The sequence below is a fragment of the Hydra vulgaris genome, chromosome 02 (assembly GCF_038396675.1).
Source record: "Hydra vulgaris chromosome 02, alternate assembly HydraT2T_AEP".
In the NCBI taxonomy this organism is placed as follows: Eukaryota; Metazoa; Cnidaria; class Hydrozoa; order Anthoathecata; family Hydridae; genus Hydra; species Hydra vulgaris.
Genome location: NC_088921.1, coordinates 2,848,657 through 2,864,551, shown reverse-complemented (window position 1 = coordinate 2,864,551; position 15,895 = coordinate 2,848,657). Strand labels below are relative to the sequence as shown.

The window sequence follows — 15,895 nt, the reverse complement described above, 5'->3', positions numbered from 1 at the left end:
AAAACACATGGTTTGGCCATAGTACCATAATATTCCTTTCGCCTCATTTCCTGTTTACAGATGCCAACATTTTTGTTTCTAATTATTTGAATAAAGAATGAAAATCAAAATTTTCCAAGATCGGAAATGGATTTCAATTAATGAGTATGCATCAAAACGGGAGTGCAATTAAAAATTAGCAGTTCCAAGTACATCCTCTAAAGTTTGGTAAAAATGTGTGGATATTTAAATTTTAGCATTAAATATTGTGTGATATTAGTTTGCTCCACATAACAGAACTAATTAAATAATGTAATTTTGTTTTAAATAAATATGGATCAAGACAACTCAATAATGAATTATCTTTCTAGACAAAGTTTTCTCTACAAGAAAAAGCCACTCAATTTCTAATGAAAATGAGTCAAATAGAATTTTTAGAAAAATTACAAGTATCAATTACACACTCCCATGGTTAGTATAAAAAAATATATAATAAATGTAGATATTTATATTAAAAAACTGCATTGTATAATGAGTTTGCACTCATTGTATATAGAACTATTTAGAGTTTATGTAAATATATTATTTACAATCGCTGATCAAGAAATTCAATGTTTTATTTTATAAGAACAAGTTTCTTATTTGACAAAATAATATTTCGAATGAAATTGAATCAAATGATATTATCATTGAAGCATTAGAAGTCTTCTATATTTCTTTCGTTAGAAAACTTTCTCCAAAGGTTGGTAAAACAACTTTATTTCCATATTAATTAAATACATACATTACATAAAAGTAATTAATATGATTTGAATGTTGAATATATAAATTGAACCCCTGAATCAAATAGCATTATAAAAAAACTTGAAAGTATAGAAAAGCTTCCTAAAGTTGTTGAAAAACCAAGGAAAAGAAAAAGATTGCCAGAAAAATGGTTGAAAAATGCAAAAAAGGCAAAAAACCCTCATAGATAGTAGGATATTGGCTCAAAAAGCAATGTCAGATTAAGATAAGTCCTACATGTGATTCTGAATGTAGGCAAAAATGCGATGTTGTTGAAGGAATCTAACCCTAAATATTCAGAGACTAAGAAAGTAGTTGTTGATATGGCTTACAAAAAAGGACACATCTTAACAGCTCTACAATTGATAAAAGAGAACAACATATTAGAAAGTCAATGGAGGCTTATTGAAAATAAACTTATCGACAAGGTTAAACAACACATGCAGTCTTTTCAAGTTGTGGTTTCACACTATTCAAGATCAGATTTAAAGCATAAATATTTGTTCCCAGACTTAAACATTAGGGTGTTATATCAAGCTTACTACAAAATTGCCAAACAAAACAAGTTCTATATGTCAAAGAATCTCCTTACAGAAATACATTCAGCAATAATTTTAATAAGGGCTTCCATTAACCCTAAAAAAGATCAATGCAAAATTTTTGTGGCAGTCCAAGATGCTGCAGATGTTGAAAATTACATTTGGACACAATAAACACAGTGAGAAGCAAAAAAATACAAGATAAAACAACTGCTCAAAAATCAGGAGGCATGATAAAGTCAATAAATTTGGACTTGCAGAAAGTAAAAATGCTCTCTTTTAAAAAAGATATTTAGTAAAGTACAATTTTACTGTGTAGAACGCAAAAATCAAAGAGAGCATTTGTTTCATGCGGCAAGAGGGACAATCAGGAAGAGAAAGCTGCAAGATCACTATTTTCCTCTTTAGATTTTTTAAATCACAGACTGGAGTCACAGAAATATGCTTCTTCAGTGATTGATGCAGATGCCAAAATCTGAACCAGTTTGTGGCAACAGTGGTATGTATGCTAACTTTAGGGAGAAATTGGCTACAGTTGACTGCAGCAAATCGACAAGAATGTCAACCGCTAAAAGGGTTTTGGAGAGTATGCCAACTCATTAGGCTAAATCAAAAAAACTTTACCAAGACTTAATGTCCTTGTTTTCAACATTTCTCCAAGCTCTTGAAATGGAATATAAAATTTTTTACAGCAACCTTAAATATGACAACACAACAGGAAATTAAATTTTCCCAATTAAATTCATTATTCAGATTAAATTTTTTAGTTTTATTCTAGTTTTGTAAGGTTTCAATTTTTATGTAACAAAAAAATTATTTTTTCATTTTGTTTAACTGTTTTATTAACAACTACCTTTGTCACCATAAATGCAGTAATTATTTGTCACCAAAGAAATAAATTTTCTAATTTTTGAAACAAATTTTTAGCTAGTATGCATTTTGATGGACCAGAAGGTCCTAGAACATAAATGAATGGAGAAGGATTTAAAAGAGCTGTGTCCAAAAATGGATGTGGAATGGACTTATAAGTAAGTCAAGGTAGTTATTATAAAACAGTGGTTTAGAATTGTAGTTTCTATGTGTTTGAAAATTGGTATAACACTAATAATTTTTTATTATTCTTTTTTAGAAATTTAAAATGAATAAAGAAGATGACAAGTACTAAATTATTTCAATCATAGCCTGTTAAGGTCTGTCTTTTTTGTAGATAATGTGTGATGCCATGTTTAAGTGTTAAGCCATGGTGGAAATAGTCACTATGTACAAATATTATGAGTCATGTTCTTTCAAGTAAGAGTGTTGAATTCCATATTTTAACGAATTAAGTTTTAATATTTTAGATAATCAATTTTTTTTTTAATTGATTTAATTATTTAGATAATAATTATCAAGAAACCATTGCAAGTTTTTGCAAACCTCTAATTCTGAAGCTAGAACTCTAATCACTACACCACGAATGCACACAATAAGAAATAAAAATTACTTCTTAAACTCTTATATTATTTTCCTAATTAATAAAAATTATTTTTATAAAAATAAGTAAATAATACCTGTAATGATGGCAGAACAATAATGTTGAAAAGTTTTATTTTTTGAATCTTGAAATGAAAACTTAAAATTAAGTTTTTCATTTTCAAACATTAAATTTTCGACTTTTACAAACAATGTATCATTCTTTTTTTTTGTTAAGTAATATTGAAACGAATGCTTTTTATTATTAATAGCTGTCCAATTCTTAGTATCATTGTACAATTGAAATTCAACTCCTCTACAAAATTCTTCTTTACGTAAGACAAACTTGAATACACAACCTTGATGTATTCGACTTTCAATATTGCTGTAAAAAAAAAATACAAATAAATTATATAAAATATTCAATAAACAAAGATGATTGCATAAAGCTTGAAACTCCAAGTCATGTTTCAAATTTAGTCGTATTTATTTTAATACTCTTATATATATATATATATATATATATATATATATATATATATATATATATATATATATATATATATATATATATATATATATACATATATATACATATACATACATATATATATATATATATATATATATATATATATATATATATATATATATATATATATGTAAATTATGTTAGTGTATTTTACAAATAGAGTGCTTAATAGAAGCTTAATAGATTGTTCTTAAAGAACAGAGAAATAATAACTTATTAAAAAACACTTATCTAACTTTTATCTTCTACTTGAAGTTTCACCATTGCTGGAACATCAGGAAGTGTTCTTCCTGATGATCCAGCAATGGTGAAACTTCAAGTAGAAGATAAAAGTTAGATAAGTGTTTTTTACTAATTTATATATATATATATATATATATATATATATATATATATATATATATATATATATATATATATATATATATATATATATATATATATATATATATATATGTATATATATATATATATATATATATATGCAAACACACACACATTATACACACACACATATATACATATACATCTCATATACACATACATATATAATTAAACTCATTTTGGTCAGCGTCAGATCGCCAATATATTTAACAAAGGTTTTAACAAAATAACAAAGAACTAAGGTTGGCAAAAATTCACAGAAAACAGACAACATTTAATTGGGCAGGACTTTAAGTTATTTTTTATCATATACCAAGGAGGTATAAAATAAATAATAACTTTACAATTTTTGAACAAACACACCACACTTTGACAAGCTTTTGTATTTTAAAAATAATTTCACTGAATATCTGTATCACTGTATAAAATAAATTCTGACACAAAATGAATTATAATTAATAAGTTTGAAAATCATGCCAGCAACATTGGGTTGGTTGAGAAATGGTTCTACTGAATACCATGTTTAAAATTATACACATGTTAATAAATGACTGTGACTGTAAATAATTTCAAAAATGTTTGTTTTAAAATGATTATAATATATATATTTTATATAAATATGAAATGTTTCTTCTAAATATTATAATAAATAGGAGAATAATAAACTGTATGGATTTTGATTTATATTAATTATATTTATAACAATTATATCAGTGTATATTTATAGTCTCTTTATTATCTATTATTTATTGGGAAATATTATTGGGATTTTTGTTAGTAAATCTTTGATGATCGAAAATTCACATTAAGGACTTATTTTACAATTAATATAAACAATATATATTTTAAGTCAAATTTTATTTTAGATACTATTTATTATATTCTTTGGAATTTGTAGATCAAATACAATAAGAGTAATAGCAAGAAGACTGATTGGACGATAGATGAAGGGGAATGTTCTTCAGAGTTTTTAAAAATTGAAACCACAAATATCATTTTCCAGCAGACAGAAAAACAAGATTTCATTTATTAATTTCGTTTTCTTCAAGGACTTATTAAATAGTTTAGGGTTTCAGAATTGAAGAGGGTTCTGGAGAATATAGTTCTAAGGCTATGGCAGGAATGTTGTCTGGGCCATAAGCCATAGAATAGTTTAATTAAGATTTACCTTTAGCAACCATGTTGGAGCGATTTTAATGTCAAACAATGGGTTAACCATGTAATTTAATGGGTTAACCATTAATTCGAACAGCAGGAAGAGTTTGGCCATACGATTTATTCAAGTCATTTACTAATGTATAACAAACTGTAGAAAAATTTAGAAAAGTGTTTTTAATAATTTATACACACACATACATGCGACAAGACATTAACTGGATAAATTCCACACAGAGATGACGGATACAATCACTTTGATGCCATGTATTAATTAGTTTTTCAGTTAATTCTCTTTTGTAAGTAGATGCAGTTTTCAGAACTTTCCTCTTGAGCTCGTTCCACAGCCCCTCTATCGGGTTGAGGTCGGGACTGTTGCCCGGCCATTCCAGAACAGGAATCTACTGGTCCTTCAGGAATTTCATCACGGATTTGGCTGTGTGGCATGGAGCTCCATCCTGCATGAATATTGCATCTCCACATGGATACCATTCTTTTACCTGTGGTATGAGGCGTGTTTCCATTACTCTCTTGTACTGGTCCTGTTGCATGATCTCTTCCACAAAATACAGACGCCCTGTTTCGTTGACAGAAATAACATTCCAAAGCATGATCTTTTGTGAATGTTTTACAGTTTCCAGGATACAGTCGGGGAGGTTTGCTTCTTCCTTCTTCCTTCGAACAAATCGTACCCTCTCAGTCATGACTCTCAGCGTAGACTCATCAGAGAAGCACACCCGAATAATAAATATTAACCTGTAAAATAATGGTACTCAGTACGGTATTACATACTGCATTTTATGATATGGAAAATACACATAATAACATGACAAAACTAATGAGAAAATAAATATTATCACCATAAAGTGGATCTCAGTTTAAAAAATGGTTGTTGTTCATTTTTATATTAATTTTATTTTTGTTGCTCCAGATTTGTGCAAGTTCTAAAAAAAGAAAATCCTTTTTATTTGTTGGCTTCGAAATTTCGAATTCTTGGAACAAAATCTTTTTGATTTTGTTATGGAATTCTACTAAGAGCGTCACTCTCGTAAACATGGACTTTTCGTGGAATAACCTCATTCTGTTACAGTATAATTTATATAAAAGCTCATTAAATATTATTTTACCAATATAAAAACTATTTACAAAAGTTGATAGAGCAAAAAGAAAAGATTTAAATGTAATTTTAAGAGGTGGATGATTTTTAAGAGGTGGAAAAATTTTTCGGATGAGAGCAAATGTATATTTTATTAGTGGCTGTACTTTCTCGCATTCATACATTATGTGGGGTAGATCTTCTTTTTTATTCTTACATTGGGGGCAGAGATCATTTTTTATGTATCCTCTCTTTTTAAATACTGAGTTGGTAGGTAAAACAAAGTGTATGAGTTTATACCTTAGTTCATCTGCTTTATTGTTGGTGTTGTTTTTGTGGATTGAGCAGAATAGTTGCGACTATTCTTTTGCTGTTTTTCATGCTATTTTTGAAATGATCTTTGTGTTTTTGTAGTTCTTTGAGATAATGTATAAAGTTTTTGGATTGAGGTCAATAATACGAAGGAGAGGTCAATAATACGAAGGAGAGGTCTACTTTTTAGGTGAATAGATGTCAGTGACTTGTTGTGATCATAGATTTTTGTATGATCACAACAAGTCACTATCATCTATTTTTGGCCTTTCTGTAATTGTTGAATATGTAAAAAGCTGAATCTTTCCACGCTCCTTTTTGATTTTCATTAAAATATTTTGAAATCCACTTAGTTGTATAGTTCGTATATATATATATGTATATATATATATATATATATATATATATATATATATATATATATATATATATATATATATATATGTATACTTAGTTGTATACTTAATCTTATAATGACACACTTCCTATTATATAACAGAAAAATAGTTTAATCCCTGTAATCCACTGCCTTAAATATTTATTTCCTCTTTAAAGCTTGTGGGTTGGACTAAATTCTTATCACATTATTACCATAGTGTTTTCCAGAACTCTCTTCATTACGCCCTAAACTATTTAAAAAGTGGTTGACTAAACCCTAATTTCCTGTGTGTAGAAAAAATTGAATCTGTTTCAATTAAAACACAGGAGAATGAACCTTTTTATCAATGAACGACCAATCTTCTTATTATATTAGCACTATTTTTGAAATTTGAATTAAAAAATTTTAATAACTCATCTTGAGTCTAACAACTCACTCTCTGACAATCAATCTGTATTTTGATTCTCTTGTTCTACTGCTAACTTGGTAACAGTTGAAAAACTCTGATGACGATTAGATGAAAAGAAAGAGTGTCTGAACAGGCAGTTAAAAGCCTGTCTAAAGCAAAGTTTATCTGGGCAAATTACTCCTCATGGCTTTTTGCAAAGGCTATTAACGTTTCCTTAGATGTTTTCTATCCTAGATGTTCATCTATTATTAAATATGTATGATAATCTTTATTTAATAATAACTTATAATACTTTTTAGTATTTTTAAATTTACTTGTATTTATGTTTATTGTATTTTTGTATTTATATATCTGTATTTGTATTTGTATTTGTATATCTTGTATTTGTATTTATATATCTTGTATTTATATTTATTCTTATTATTCAATAGTCAATTAAGTTAAGTATCACACTATTCAAACTGATTTTTTTTTTATCTAAAAGACATTTGGTAAAACCTTTGGTTATGTTTAATTTAATGTTAATATTATATACTTATAGATATAGCAACAGTTATATATAGATAGTAACGGTTATATATAGATAGCAACGGTAATATATAGATATTAATATGGTAATATATAAAATTAATAGCACAATAAATAAAATAAACTAATTAAAACACAAAGATACTTAATTACCTTATGCTTTCTGGAATAGATAAGTCTAAAATTAAAAAATTTATTATTTGCAGTTTTGTTAATATTAAATTTCAAAGTTAAAAAATTATAAAAAACATTGAACAAAATAAAAACATAATACTTTGTTTGCTATGTATTAAAGTTATATTTTATGTTTTATATTTTTTACTCCTATGCTTTGATATGTTTTGCATAATCTTATTAGAACATAAAAGTGATCAAAATAAACAAAAAATGTTTAGTTTTAGCATTTCAAAACTTACTTGATTCACTGAATGCTTAAAGTATTTTAACTTATTTTTTTAACTAGTCTTATGAAATTAAAATAAACCTTACACTACAAAGATATAAAAAAATGTTTGTAAAACACTGGATAATCTTCTAATAATAAAATATATTAAAAAAATTTTAAATACGGTTTTATCTTTTTATTTACTCTTACTCATTTTCATTTTTTAGTATAGAAAATAGCAGTTTTTTAAATATAAGATGAAAAAAAAAAACAACTTTTTTACGGTACTTTAAGTTTCATGACGTTTGCAGCACTCATCAGCCATATATTAAAATCAAGAAAAATCCGTTCAAAAATACAGTTAAAAAACCATTACAAAATTAAAAAAAAACAATGGAATGAGTTCTGACATTAAATAATAATAATAATAATAATAATAATAATAATAATAATAATAATAATAATAACAACAATAATAATAATATGGAAAAATATCTTTTTTAATCGCCAGTGTCATATTTGGATTTAACGAATCTGTTTCTATGTCTACACTTAAAAACAATCTCACACCTTTTATTCAATAAATTTGTTTTAATAAATTCAATAAATTTTATAATTTATTTATTTATATATATACATATATATATATATATATATATATATATATATATATATATATATATATATATATATATATATATATATATTTATGTACATATATATAATAAACATAACAATTTTTTTTTGTAATTTTAAATGATCCTCAACTCTTTTACTTTAATGTCGAATGGTTTGACCTACTCGAAATTTGTTGTGGAAACTGAAAAAATTGTTATATTTATTTTATAATTATAGTTATTATATAGACTTATAACAAATTTAAAATATATATAAATTTGTGCTATTACAACTATATGTATACTTGTAATAGCACAAATTTTGAAGTCACAGTTTGAGGTCAGCCATAAATTGCCAACCTCATTTTTCCCGATTCCAATGAATGAATGAATGTATATATATATATATATATATATATATATATATATATATATATATATATATATATATATATATATATATATATATATATATATATATATATATACAATTATCGGATTTAGGAAAAATGAGGCAATTTATAGCTGACCTCAAACTGTTAGAGGTCCAAAGGAGGGGGGTGGGGGGAAACTAAAACTCTAATATAAATTTATTTTTAATTTATGTTTTGCAATTAGGTTGGATAACTTGTCGCATTGTCGGATTTTTTTTTAATAATGTTAAAAAAGAGTATATAAACAAATAAAAAAATAATAAAAAATAATTTTAATTAAAAGTTAAGACTTTTTTTAAATTCTCCTAATACAAATAATATCCGTTAATAACCTTTTCAAACCAATGCATTGGTTTGGCGTGTTGCAATGCAACGAATTATAAAACTTTGATTTTTTCTAGTATTTATTTTCTTTTTGTCCGATATAAATATTTTAGCTAGTTAAATATTTTAGACTGTTTTTAATTTCAAACAAATATTTTAGCTTTTAAAAACCCTTTTAAATTTACTTTATACAAATTTTAACGCAATAGTTTTTTTAATGCTCATAGAAACCAGTACTTTTTATTTCACTATTAAATTTGAGTTTTGTTATGTAAAATTTATTTTGCGCTTAAGTTTTTCACTATAAAAAGTGTTTATAAAAGTAATAATAGAAAATTTTTGAAAAAATACATTAAAAAATACATATTTATATAAATGTAATTATGTATATAATACACATTTATACAAATGTAGTTACATATAATATTCTTTGATAATTGAAATAAAATCTTTTTCTATAAGATGTTTTTAGATAAGTTATCTTTTAAATTTTATTTTTATTTTTAACGCATTTTTTAATTAAGTTGTTAAAACAAACTGCTATGATCAAATTGTAAAAACAAAATATTTTAAGTGTGGCCAGAAATGGCATTCGATCGCATTTCTTTAGGTTTTATTGAATATGTCCACCAAACTTGAAAATTTATTGGACAAATTGTTCGGAACAAAAAGTTCGTAATGTATGTTTATATGTATATATATACACACACAATACAAAATAATGTAAAATTTTTGTCAAAGTTTTTTCTAATCATCTGCTAATTCATTACATAAAATATAAGCTTTATCTATCAAAGATTATAATAGAATAGTTTTTAAATTACTCGTAAATTGTTTTTTTTATTTGTCAATACTTTGTTGTTGTAAAAAAGAGTGTAAATTGTTTTTTTTATTTGTCAATACTTTGTTGTTGTAAAAAAGAGAGCATATTTTTATGATAAAATAAGCTCTCTATTTAATGAAAAACCTAATGACGTATATATTGGCACATGCTTTATCTGAAAGTAGAAAAGTGAATATTATCAATAGTTTACAATAATATTTCTAGTCTATACTTAGCCCTATTATGAAAAACGACAAGAATATGCAAGAAATCTGCTGAATGCAAAAATTATTTTAAAAAACAGCGACAGGCAACTCAAAAAGTCAGTGGGCGACCAAAATTAACAAACTGGTTAAGTTGCCCTTCTGGCAAACGACTAAAAATTCAATTGTACACCCCTGTGTAGAGTTGTAAAAAAATTTTTGATGACGATGACGTTTTTGTTTTTTTGTATTTTTTTGGTCATTTTTTGCTTTTTTAAAAGCAATTTTTTAGTATTTTTTTTTTGAAGTTTTAGACTAGTTTTCCTTTATTCTAGTATAATTTTAGTATATAATCATTAGAAGCACAATTACACAATTACAAACACCAATTGAACTTATATTTTTAATAAAAATATTAAACTAGGTACAAGTTCAGGTCTTGTTAAGAAGCGTTACGCAGCTCGCATTTTGCCTGCGAAAATACGATTTGCCTACGCGTTCAGCAGTTTTGCGCTACGCAAAAACTTATATCTTTTAGAATATTTAAATTATCTTTTGATTTTCATTAACGTGACGTTTATTCAGAAGAAATAAAGTCGTAAGTAAAAGCATTTAACCGCAATTAAAAACTAATAGATTTTTTGTTTAAGAAAAAGTTTGTTTAAAAATTTTATTTGTTGTTGTTAAAAATTAGTTAAAAAAAAAAGTGTTTTAAGTTTTATCTTAAGGAATTAAGTATATAAATTCCTTTTAAATATAAAAATTATTTTTAGTCATAATAGTTTAAAAAGTGCAAAATTTATTTTGATGTAAAAATTTTATTAATAATATATTTTAAATATTTTAATAATAATATATTAAATATTTTATTAATAAGATATTTTGTTTATTGCTAATTCCATAACGTAAAGTTTTAATGACGTTCGTTTAATTTATGAAAATAAATTATGATCACGAATATGTTATCGGTAACTGATAAAATAAAAAAAAAAACTCTTTATTTTTTAAAAACATTATTAAAAAGAGTTTACAAATTAAATAAGAAAAAATTTATTAACAGTTATTAAAATAACCAAAAACCAACTGTAAAATCATAAGAAAATAAACAAACATTATTTTACGTTTCATGAAAAAAATATTTTTTTCAAAATAAAATTTATTTCATATTTGAAAAAAATAATAAAAATGATTTATTAAATAAGAACTTAGATTATTTGTAACTTTTGTTGTGAGAAAAAAACAAACTGTTTGTATAATTTTTAACGCGTTAATAAAACAACTTTAATTACAATGCGGTACTTGAAAAGACGCTAGTGACGCAATATAACTTCTAACGATGCAAAATATATTTGCTGAGTTTAAGTTACTTAGAAATGCGTTACGCGTTTTCGCTAAGCAGCGAAATCTCGTAACAAGGGCCTGAAGTTAGTTATATATTTAGGCGTACTGTATGGGAATGTTTATTTGCCATGTAGTACTTCTCAACAACTGTGATACTCTCATTATATATAGAAACTATTCTTATTCTATAAGAAAGTTACCATTTTAATTTTGATAATGTAAATATATTAGTATATAATAGGGAAGAGTGGTGCACCTGGGAGGTGTTTTCAAACTGCTACAAATATTAAAAAAAATACTTACAATATTTTCTGTAATAATATATTTTCATTAACTTTATATATTAGTTACTCTAGGATTTTTTCTTAAACATCTAGACATATTTTTCATCCCTTTTTTTATGTTTAAAAGCAGCTTACATTCCAGTCAAGGTACACCACCAACGGTGTACCTTGGAGGTATGTATTTTGTACCTTGATGGTATTATTGTTTTAACAGATTAAGTACTCAACATAGTAGAAATTTGATATGTTTACTTATAGGGTAATTGGACTTCACATCAGAGAGAATATTAATCTATCTAGTTTTATATCTAGATTTCTAGGTTCTAGAAATCTAGAATCTATTTAGATTTATATAAACTATATATTAATTGATACTTAAGTTGAAATTGTATATTATTATAAACTTAAACTAATTTATAATAATAATAATTTTTTAATACTTAGAAGTATTAAAAACTTACAAAAGAAATAATGTTGATTAAGAAAAGAGTAATAACAAATATCTACATTAAAGTTTAATAATAATAAGTATTTCACTTTGATTTAACATTTGCCTACACTACATTCCGGTAATCAAAGTTAATGCCAAATGAGTTTTTTTAGAGTTTTGTCGTGCAGAACCTCCTGTAATAGAGAGATGTTGCAACTAAAAGACTATGTCTAATTTGTCCAACTCATACACAGTTTTATAATCCTTTGATAGTTCAAGAAAATCATCAAAGAGCAAATAACAATTTGAAAAAAATAATTTTAATTTAACAAAGAAATACACACATTATATTATAGTAAAGAAATATTTAATAAACAAAAAAATATCATAATAAACTATAACAATATTTTACATTAAAAAAATACTTTCATAACAAATATTACTTATTATATTTGCATGATTTTGTAAACACTATTATTAACTTATAATAGTGTTTACAAAATCATGCAAAGTTGTTCCTTGATGGTACTGCCAAGGTACACAACATTAGCTACCTCCAAGGTTCACCGCTACCGCTGTTTTTAAAAAACCGCTACTATATGTTTATAGATTAGGAGTTAAGCAATTTCAAGCATGCATAAATGCAGCTGAAAATATGTTTTACAATTTTTGATATCAGTTTTAAAACAAAGTTTATACCTACAGTTGTAGAAAAAAAAGAACTCGCTCTAAAAAAATTACTTTTTGGTACTGGAAACATACTTTTATTTTTATTGCAACAACAAATGTGTTAAGCCATGGTAAAATAACTTATTATGAGCCTTTAGAGGCCAATACATGCAATTAAAATTTAAGTTTAAATTCATCACTTAAGATGGCAGCACAATTAACGTGCCTCCAAGGTACACTCACCTCCAAGGTACACCACTCTCTCCTACCATGCCAATTTAATATCAGACTTCAGGTGCTCAAAGAAATAAGCAATCTATTGAGATTATTTCTTTCTTTGAGAAATCGTATAATGTGTAGTAATATAGTCTTACATTGTTTGTTTGTTATATTTGTCAAAAAATATATATATCGCTAGTAGGCCATTATAAAAAAAAGCTCTACACTGAACTTAATTTCAAAGAAATTTTAAAAACTTGGAATTATTAATATTTACTGAGTTTCCCAAACCATTTTATATGAAAATTTATTTATTCATAATTTATTTTTTTCTCTGCATTTTTTTTCCAATTATATTTACTATTTATCTAGACTTTTTCTAAAATTTATAAAATCTTTTAGCAAGCTTTGTTGTTCGGGTTCAATTTTAGACATAATCTTAATGGGCAATTCTCGCATTATGTGTGTGACTTTGGTACAAATATTTTCAAATAAAAGGAACCATAAAAAATTGTTTACTACAGATATGCAAGATATATATTGCAAACATTATAGTAGGAGATGTGTCTAATATAAAATAATATTTCTCTTAATAATATGTTAATTGCACATACTAGTATAAGAACAGATTAGTTGCGCTGCGTGTGTCACACATACAAAACTATAAATTTGAATTTTAAACTTTGATTAAACTAAATTCTGCTTAATGGCTATTATTAGTTTATTGATTTTTTTTATGTTACAGACAACATATTGATGTTGATGTTACAGACAACATGTTGATGTTTATGTTACAGACAAAATGTTGATGTTGATGTTACAGACAACATGTTGATGTTTATGTTACATGATAACATGTTGATGTTGATGTTACAGACAACATGTTGATGTTTATGTTACATGATAACATGTTGATGTTACAGACAACATGTTTGTTATGACAAGATGTTGATGTTTCTAAAAAATACTTTTACTTTTCAAAATTTCAATAACGTTATAAAAATAAATGATAAACTTTAGTGCTATGTGTGTGACAAATTTTGTTACGTGTGTGACACTGTATGAACTTTTAATAATTTAATAAATTTAAAACAATTTTTATTTTTTAAAATAACTGAAGTAAAGAATAAACTGAGTAGCACTTTTGTTATACAGTTTTTTTAAAGTTTCAACTTTTTTAGCTTCATTTTATCAAGGTACATAGTTTCATTGTTCTTCACAAGGCACCAGTCATTAAAAGTCATTTCTGGTGATTGGGAAAATAACTCGAGAGCTTGCATGTCATTAATATAGTTTATTTGAAAATCAAATGACTTTGAGTCACTTGTTTTGAAAAATGACTTGCATTCATTGAAAGCATTGACATGATGAACTTTTAGTATACCAGGTGTTTTAACACTTCTAACCAAGGTTTTTTGTATTCTATTTTTACAATGATTTCTTAATTGCTAATATAGGGAATAATAGTAGCTGCCATTAATGGTTTGAAAATATTAAAAAAATTCATAGACACACACTTTCTCATTCTTGCTCATATATTTCATTTGAACAAAAGGCTTAACTCTTCCTCCAACACCATCTACAGCCTCATTTTTATGTAAAGTTGCAAAAAATTTTAACTCAAATGTTTGATTTTATTGCAAAGGTTGGTTGAGTAATTTCATCATAAATTTATTTTTAAACTCTGATGATGGGCCATAAGTCGAGAAGAGTTTCAGTAACATTATTACAGTTTTCAGGCATAAGTATCTCATATAACTACCTAATAAAGCAGTAAACACTATCTTTCCCTTTGCCTCTAGCGTCTGAACAGATAAAATATGTTTTGCAATTATTGTTGTTGAAAACATTACCAGTAAACAATTGAACAGTGTTTCTATTCATAAGTGCGCTTTGTACTTCATTTGGATATTTGCAAATATATTCCATTGCAAAATCCCCCTGAAGAACTCTTTCTCCTGCAATCCCCCCTTATCTTTTTTAAATTTAGCTGCTTAAACTATTTTTATATGAATGTGTTCCTAAAATTTACATTTAATAAACAGTAATTCCTCTATTACTTCTCCTATGCACCCATTTTGAATTGTAATTAAAGACACCCAATATGAACTATTATAGCTGATGCCTATTGCTTTAAGTAATTAGCGAAAGCTCTCATGCATTTATCACATACACTGGTCTGTGGGTGTTTCTTCTTAAAAAAAGTATATATTTTGGCCTAAGCTTACAAAATGTAAAAAAGGCATTATCTCTCCTTACGTTGATTGAAAAATAGAGTAAACCTCTCTCAAAACAAATATCAAAAAAATATTTTCTCAGCTTTTTTTTCTTTCCATTTTATTGAACCATTTAGTTGGTCTTTAAATTTTTGTCTAATACTTTTTTTTTTTTTTTTTTATATGAATCTTTTTCTGTGCTCTTCATTTTTGCAACTTTCATTTTTCACAGATTCTTAATCCTTTTAATTTTTATTAAATAGTTTCTTTGTCAGCTTTTCGTTTTCCTTTAAAGTTTTACCATCTCTCAGCTCAAGACATTTTTATTTTTATTATATATTAACCTAAAATTAAAACAGGAATCTATTAAAATTTACAAAGACCTTGCAATCAATATATTAC

The 15,895-nt window shown here is 25.5% G+C and overlaps 1 protein-coding gene across 2 annotated transcripts in view; it reads right to left on the bottom strand.

The window, feature by feature from the left end:
* Window positions 1-15,895, bottom strand: part of LOC105848542 (uncharacterized) — a 67,240-nt gene that overhangs the window by 38,772 nt on the left and 12,573 nt on the right. Inside the window, exons 1-3 of one of the 2 annotated variants that reach the window (XM_065789965.1) lie at window positions 7,823-7,905; window positions 7,702-7,726; window positions 2,852-3,138 (exon numbers count right to left, since the gene is read on the bottom strand). In XM_065789965.1, coding sequence (XP_065646037.1) covers window positions 2,852-2,942 — 91 coding nt within the window. In that variant the 5' untranslated portion in view covers window positions 2,943-3,138; window positions 7,702-7,726; window positions 7,823-7,905. Of the gene's footprint in view, window positions 1-2,851; window positions 3,139-7,701; window positions 7,727-7,822; window positions 7,906-15,895 lie in introns of those variants that run through there. The other variant, XM_065789964.1, reaches the window with a different exon arrangement.